Genomic DNA, 7,325 nt, shown 5'->3' with positions numbered 1-7,325 from the left:
CCCTAGTAAGGGACTGCTCACAATTAGGCAAACTTATACAAGAAAGAAAAATTCTCGCTTTATGAGGAAAGAAATCATACAACTATCCCCCTTATTATCCAGCCGTATAATTGAAGAAAAAAAAAATAATAAGAAACATGAAAAGACTCATAGGTAACTTTCCGTTTCGGCATATGCTTAATATCCCCATTAAAGAAACACTAGGCCATACCAAGCTTCTTCCTCCCGGGGTTCGAGCTTGTACCTTTATGAGTCCTTGGGGCATCTTCTTGCTCCTTAGGCTCTTGAAAGATATACAGCAGATTCCGGTGACCGATGATGATTCCAGAGACCGGAGTCCGCTATGCAATCGATCGACTGCAATCAGTAGTAGTAGATGAACATTTTCCCAAAATAATATATGTAGCTAGTCTAGCGCAAGTGCCGATTCGACCTTTAAAGAGAGTTAAAGACCCCAATCTCAATTCAGGTAATTAAGCTAAAAAGATCCCCCAAGTTCAATGAGTCATCTGGAGTTAGAGGCATGCATGGGTTGCCAGTAGTGAACCTGAACATATCCTCTAATGGCTACGTGCCCTAGCTTGCTAGGTCCCATTCTTGCATGTATCAAGTATATATAGTCTAGCTTAAAGTAAACCCTTAGATATGCAGACCGTGGTGTGTGTGTGTGTATATATCTATATGCATGATTTAAGAAAACCTAACTGGACCTGGTACCACGATCCTAATTCCAAACCGTAGCCTCTTTCAGCAAGATTGTCCATAGCAAACTAAATTGACAAATGCATGAGTTACTCCTATATACTTGTTTAAAGAAAGGTCAAGAGCACAAGGCCGGCATGTAAATGTACTTTAGGTACATTCACAGGAATTTACGTGTAGATATTCATGATGAAAAGGACGTCCTCTATATTTCTCACGAACAACAACAAGTAACTTGTTCATCGATCACCTCAGAATTACCCTTAACCAAACATGCCTGTATCTTATTAATTAATTAACATAACAAGAATGAATCAATTCATTAAGCTACCTAAGCATGCATATGAACAGAAACGAGTTTCCTGTAGTAACGGCTAGCTGCTCATATCAATATCAAACATATATATGCAACAATATATATATAGGGCAGCGCGTCAGTCAAATAGTTCTTGTTTCCTGCATGCCCTTCTAATGATGGATCCCTTTTTTATTTCATTTCTAGGGATAGAGTATTTGACAAACTTCTCGATCACTAAATCACATCTCCACCGTTCAGTTTGTAGGTGTATATGACTAGACCACTTCTGTAAATTTTCAGAAAATTTGGTGATCATTAAGTCATCCAAATGTTTGATTTAATTTTAATAATCTTGAACGGTGTAGGTTTGACATAAGTGTTAAGTTTTTGTTTTAATCTCAACCATCCAAGCCCATTAAAAAACAGATATAATGGTATGGGCATATCCCTAAAAGTGATAAAAAATAGGAATCCCTCATTAGAAGGGCCCTGATATATATATATATATATATATATATATATATATATATATATATATCAGGGCCCTTCTAATGAGGGATCTTTTTTTTTTATCATTTCTAGGGATATATCATTTGACGAACTTTTCGATCACAAAATCAAATCTCCACCGTTCAGTTCGTTGGGTTATATGAGTAGATCTTTTCTACAAATTTTCAGAAAATCTGGTGATCGTTAAGTCATCCAAATGAGGGATTTATTTTTAATAATCTTGAACGGTGTAAGTTTGACATAAGTGTTAAGTTTTTTGTTTTAATCTCAACCATTCAAGCCCATTAAAAAACAGATCTAATGGTGTGGACCTATCCCTAGAAATGAACAAAAATAAGGATCCATCATTGGAATGGTCCTGATATATATATTAACTTTTGCGTGCTTAGCAAACAACTGTAGATTATCCATAGGAAGGAATGAGGTTGAGATGGCCAGGGCAATTCCAGCACAAAATTGCAGGCACTAGCGTCAAAACAAAACGTTGGAAAACAAGAAAGCATTTTCATCGATCTTTTCATCGCAAGCATGGAACGACTAGAGATGGATTTTTCAAAGAGGACATTCTTCTTAAAACTTTGGAACTGCCTCCTCAATATTCCACAAACAGCTGTGCATCTCCTTTTTAATTCCCCTTTCACTTCTGCAGCCCAAAAGATTGGGACACCCCAAACAAGAAAAAATAAGTGAGACACCCTAGCTCTCATCGGATCATAGGACCAACGAAGACATGGCTCATCGTCCGAATGACCATCCTCGGCGCGAGGCAGTGATCGACATAGGGGGCCGAAAGCCTGCAAGCTTCACCGGCGGACTAGAGTTTTCGAGCCTCACATACACCGTGACAAAGAAGACCAAGATTGACGGGAAATGGCTGACGCAAGAAGTGGACTTGCTGCACAAGATCACAGGGTTTGCACCCAAGGGTTGCATCACGGCTGTGATGGGCCCCAGTGGTGCCGGAAAGTCGACGTTTTTGGATGGAGTTGCCGGGAGGATAGCGAGTGGAAGTCTGAAAGGGAGAGTGTCCTTGGATGGCAAGGAAATGAGTCCTAGCATAATTAAGAGGACTTCAGCTTATATTATGCAGGATGATAGGCTTTTCCCAACCCTTACAGTCTACGAGACTTTGATGTTTGCTGCTGATTTTAGGTTGGGGCCGGTCACCACTGCTGAGAAGAAACAGCGTGTTGAAAAGCTGATTCAACAGCTAGGGTTATCGGTACGTATCTCTCTTCCAGTAATGCTCTAATTTATTTATTGCAAGGTCATACTATTATGTTACTAGTTAAATTAGCTAGAAGCCTAGAACTCATCATTAACAACATACGTTACAAGTGCTTAGATTGATCGACAGCCTGATTATTTGAATTGTTAATTTGATGTATAACTCACTCCCTAATTTAAAGTTTTAAACAACCAAAGCTCGCTCGGAAGTTTACTTTTCACTTTATGTTTTGCAGTCAGCTCGGAACACTTACATAGGTGATGAGGGCACTAGAGGAGTATCCGGAGGAGAGCGCCGGCGAGTCTCTATTGGTGTTGACATCATTCACGGACCTGCCCTCCTCTTCCTCGACGAGCCAACATCAGGCCTAGACTCCACAAGTGCTCATAGTGTCATCGAAAAGGTGCACCACATTGCACGCTCCGGAAGCACTGTCATCCTCACCATTCACCAACCCTCATCTAGAATCCAATTGCTTCTCGACCATATGATCATCCTTGCTCGTGGCCAGCTCATGTATCAAGGGTCACCGAAAGACGTGACTCTTCATCTCGGCAGAATGGGACGGAAGGTCCACAAGGAAGAGAGTCCCATCGAGTACCTCATTGATGTTATTCAGGAATATGATCAATCTGAACTTGGAGTTGAGGCACTCGCTGAGTTTGCACGTACAGGTGTGAAACCCCCGAAGTTAGCCGAGGGAGACGTGTCGATTTCAACTATTCTCCCCACCCCAACTCCACCACGACCCAGTGGCCGTGGGAAAGATTCAGGCCTCGAGAAGAACGGAAAGCGGCTTCCTCTGCAGACTAGTACACATGTGATCAATGATTTTGATCATAGCTTGAGGAGCCCTTATAGCAGTAGGAGCCCTTATAACACTTCGAGGTCATGGACTGCTACGAATAGTGGAGTCGTGGAAAGAATTCACAGCAGATTTACCCCTTCAAGGAAACCTAAAGATCTCAACATGCAAAGCCCCATGAGGTAAATCAACTCGATCTTCTTAAAACTAGTCTCGTATGTGATTAAAATGCATTTTTCTTAATTGGACGTAATTGTAAAGGTACATCTGATCGAAATGGAACTAATATATGTTTATGACTGTAATGGTGTTTGCAGTGCATCCCCTGGCTACAATTATTCAAGTGAGATAATTCACAGCACACCAACACCACACAGCAGTGACTACACAGTTAACGAAAACGACTATCTGACCCCTGAGTACGATCCAAACGCCTCTTCCCACCACAATCTCGGACCCAAATTCGCCAACTCCTTCTTGCCGGAGACATGGATCCTTATGCGCCGCAACTTCAAGAACATTGGCAGAACACCCGAGCTCTTCCTCTCAAGGCTCGTAGTCCTTACATTCATGGGCTTATTAATGGCCACCATGTTCAAGAACCCGCCCGAGAACACTCAAGGCATCACCAACCGCCTCAGTTTCTTCATCTTCACCGTCTGCCTCTTCTTCTTCTCATCCAACGATGCCGTCCCTGCCTTCATCCAAGAGCGCTTCATCTTTGTTCGTGAGACTGCTCACAATGCCTACCGAGCCTCCTCTTATACCATAGCTGGCCTAGTCACTTACCTGCCCTTTCTTGCCCTCCAAGCTCTAGTTTACGCAGGTATTGTCTGGTATGCTCTAAAGCTCCGCGGACCCTTCCTCTACTTCTTGGTCGTTCTCTATGTCTCTCTCCTCTCTACAAACTCGTTTGTTGTGTTTGTGAGCTCGGTTGTGCCCAACTACATCTTAGGATATGCCGCGGTCATTGCTTTCACTGCTCTCTTCTTCTTGTTCTGTGGATACTTCTTGAACAGTAGTGACATTCCCAAATATTGGAAGTGGATGAACTACGTCTCCACCATGACATACCCATATGAAGGCTTGATCATGAATCAATATCAGACTCCTCGCCCTTTTGGATTAAATCCGGATGGTACCAACATTACTGGTTTTCAAATTTTGGACAGTCTTCATATAAACTACGGTGGAGGGGAGACCCTGTCTTCGGTCAAGAAGTGGGAGAAGATTTACATAATGTTAGGTTGGACTGTCCTGTATAGGATCTTGTTTTACTTGGTAATTCGATTCTTCTCCAAGAACCAGAGGACATAGATAATTAATGGCCGGTGAATTACATGTGTATGTGATGATAATTTGCTACTTCTTTTCTTTCATTTTTCCTTTTTCAAAACCTTTGGTGTAATTTTATCATTCAAGTCTTAATTTGTACTGCTTCAGTTTACTTTAGAATTTCGATTATGTTCATATTATTGTTTGGGAACATAATTGATGAGGGATATATATATATATAGGAATTCATACATGTATTTTCGAAAATTCTTCTACACACCAAGGTGTAAGTGAACCTAGCAATTAACTTATATGCAATATTTTGATTCGGTCATCCACGTCGCATTATCATGCATATATACTAATACCGTTAACAAAATTGAAACCCAAAAAAATAGTCTTTAGTGTTTCCAACACATGAGGTGAGAAACCGAGGTCGAATAAGATGTACTTTTATTATGGGCGCTTAATTTGATCGAATCAAAAATGAAAATGAAAGGAAGGAATTTAGGGCCTCTAGTCTTCATTCGATCTTCAGATACAACAATTTAAGGACTTGCACATTAATGGTGCAAGTGCACCTTTGTGCGTAGAATCCACTCCAAATCTTAATATAAATCAAATTAATAAATAGTATTTAGAACACTAGAAGTAAGACCTTGTGAAGGGAACCAATACTAGTTAATTACTTTAGAGTCTTCCCTCTTAAAGTGAGAGCTATTGTGACTTCGACTCACGAAACATTAGTTATAGCTTTTATTAAGTTGTTTATGTGAATAACCTGGGCTTTTGTCAAGTATGAAGATCGAAGAAACATGGTAGTTGGTATTTCTCTAACATGGTAGTTAGAGAAATATCATATATATATATAGGATATTTCTCTATATATAAGATATTTAAACAGAAAAAGTCACCAACATGTCATAGAACATGATTTTGAAAACCAAATATGTGGTGATGATGAGCTAAAGTTGGCCAGGGTTGACAATGAAATGAAATAGTAGGTTGTGAATCATATATTGCATGAATTTGACAAATCACAACAAAGTTGAGAATATGAGAGAAAAATCTGTAAAGAGGCTGGACTGTAATCTTTGCATTTAGTAATAGATTCTAAATTATAGCATAGTGCAAAAGAAATAATACTCAAAAAAAGTTCACCCGATATTATCACTATGCACCTTGTATGGTGCTTGATGGATATATAAAAGGTTCTCTGTTATAATTTGAGACTCCATTGGATTCCATTTCATGAGGAATCTACGTGCATGTATTATTATGTTTTGATGTCTGTATACTATGTTGTAGTGGGTATATATGTTCATTCATGATGGAGCCGTAGCTGCTCATTTCAAATTTGGCTCATTACTATGCATGTATTATTACATTTCTCAAATCTCAAGTGCTTGTACTGCCCCTTAGTTGGATGCAATCATTTGTAATTTTGTACAATGGCCATGACATACGAAGAAGAAGAAGAAGAAGAAAAGAAAGACGAAGATAGCGAGAAAATGGATGGGCAATAACACCAAAGCGCGCAAAGGCTGTTAGCAGTTGCCGGAAATGCATATCTAGTAGTTAGGTAGCTAGATAAGTATGTAAGGTATAATTCACTAGTTTAATTAGAGTAGGCATATTATGAAAAAAGTTACTATCAAAAAAAAAAAATTATGAAAAAAGTTGGAGAGATTCCCTTCAGATCACGATGTTAGAAACACAATACATGAAATAACAAGATTCCATTCAGGTCATGTATCGACCAATTCAGCTATATCCAGGGACCCAAAATACCAATTGATCGATCATCGAATGCAAACTCTGACATTCATTATGCATATATATATGTGTATGCGATTCTTCGGAGGATAAGTTGATTGATTGTGGGAAAGGAATTAATCGGTGCGCATGGGATGGGGATGGTGGAGACAAGTTGGTAGGAATTTATAAAAGTACCTTCTTTTGATCTTTTTGATAAAGTGAAGCAAAAAACTAAAAAGAACCTTATTAGTAAAGCAAAGCTACATCAAGAGAAAACCAAAATAAAAGGAATGTTTTTTCTTCATAACTGGTTGTAAATCTCAATATTGTTTGTAAAATCGAAAAGAAAGCGACAACCATCTTTCGGTGGCTAGATGCTGGCATATGTTAATCAATTAGCAACACAATTAGGAGAACTTTTTTTTGGAGAATTAAGAGGGCTGATTTGAATCGATCAAAAAATATATGATGAACCTGAAGGGTAAGATGTATACTAGACAGAGGCTGCAGATGGGGTATGTTGTATCCTAGTCGCTTTCTAATTCTACCACTGCTCGAGCCACATGCTTGAATGAATCTTGATATTATTATTCGTGTCTTTTGTTATGGCATGGCATGCCTTTGTTTGTGTACATTGATCATTATTATATACATATAAGTATACTGCCGTCACATGTTAAATACCAACTGGAATCATCATACTATCATATATCTTTCTTTTGCTGCTAGCTCTTGTGGTCTCTCTCTCT

At 39.2% G+C, this 7,325-nt stretch overlaps 1 protein-coding gene across 1 annotated transcript; it reads left to right on the top strand.

The window, feature by feature from the left end:
- The first annotated feature begins 2,240 nt into the window (after positions 1–2,240).
- On the top strand, positions 2,241–4,860 carry LOC101306338 (ABC transporter G family member 18-like). The gene is made up of 3 exons (XM_004299876.1): positions 2,241–2,732; positions 2,974–3,725; positions 3,861–4,860. Exons 1-3 carry the CDS (start codon positions 2,241–2,243, stop codon positions 4,858–4,860), a joined length of 2,244 nt encoding a protein of 747 aa, XP_004299924.1.
- The last annotated feature ends 2,465 nt before the right edge of the window (positions 4,861–7,325 follow it).

The sequence above is a fragment of the Fragaria vesca genome, linkage group LG5 (genome assembly GCF_000184155.1).
Source record: "Fragaria vesca subsp. vesca linkage group LG5, FraVesHawaii_1.0, whole genome shotgun sequence".
Lineage (NCBI taxonomy): Eukaryota > Viridiplantae > Streptophyta > Magnoliopsida > Rosales > Rosaceae > Fragaria > Fragaria vesca.
This window is presented reverse-complemented; position numbering and strand designations above follow the sequence as displayed.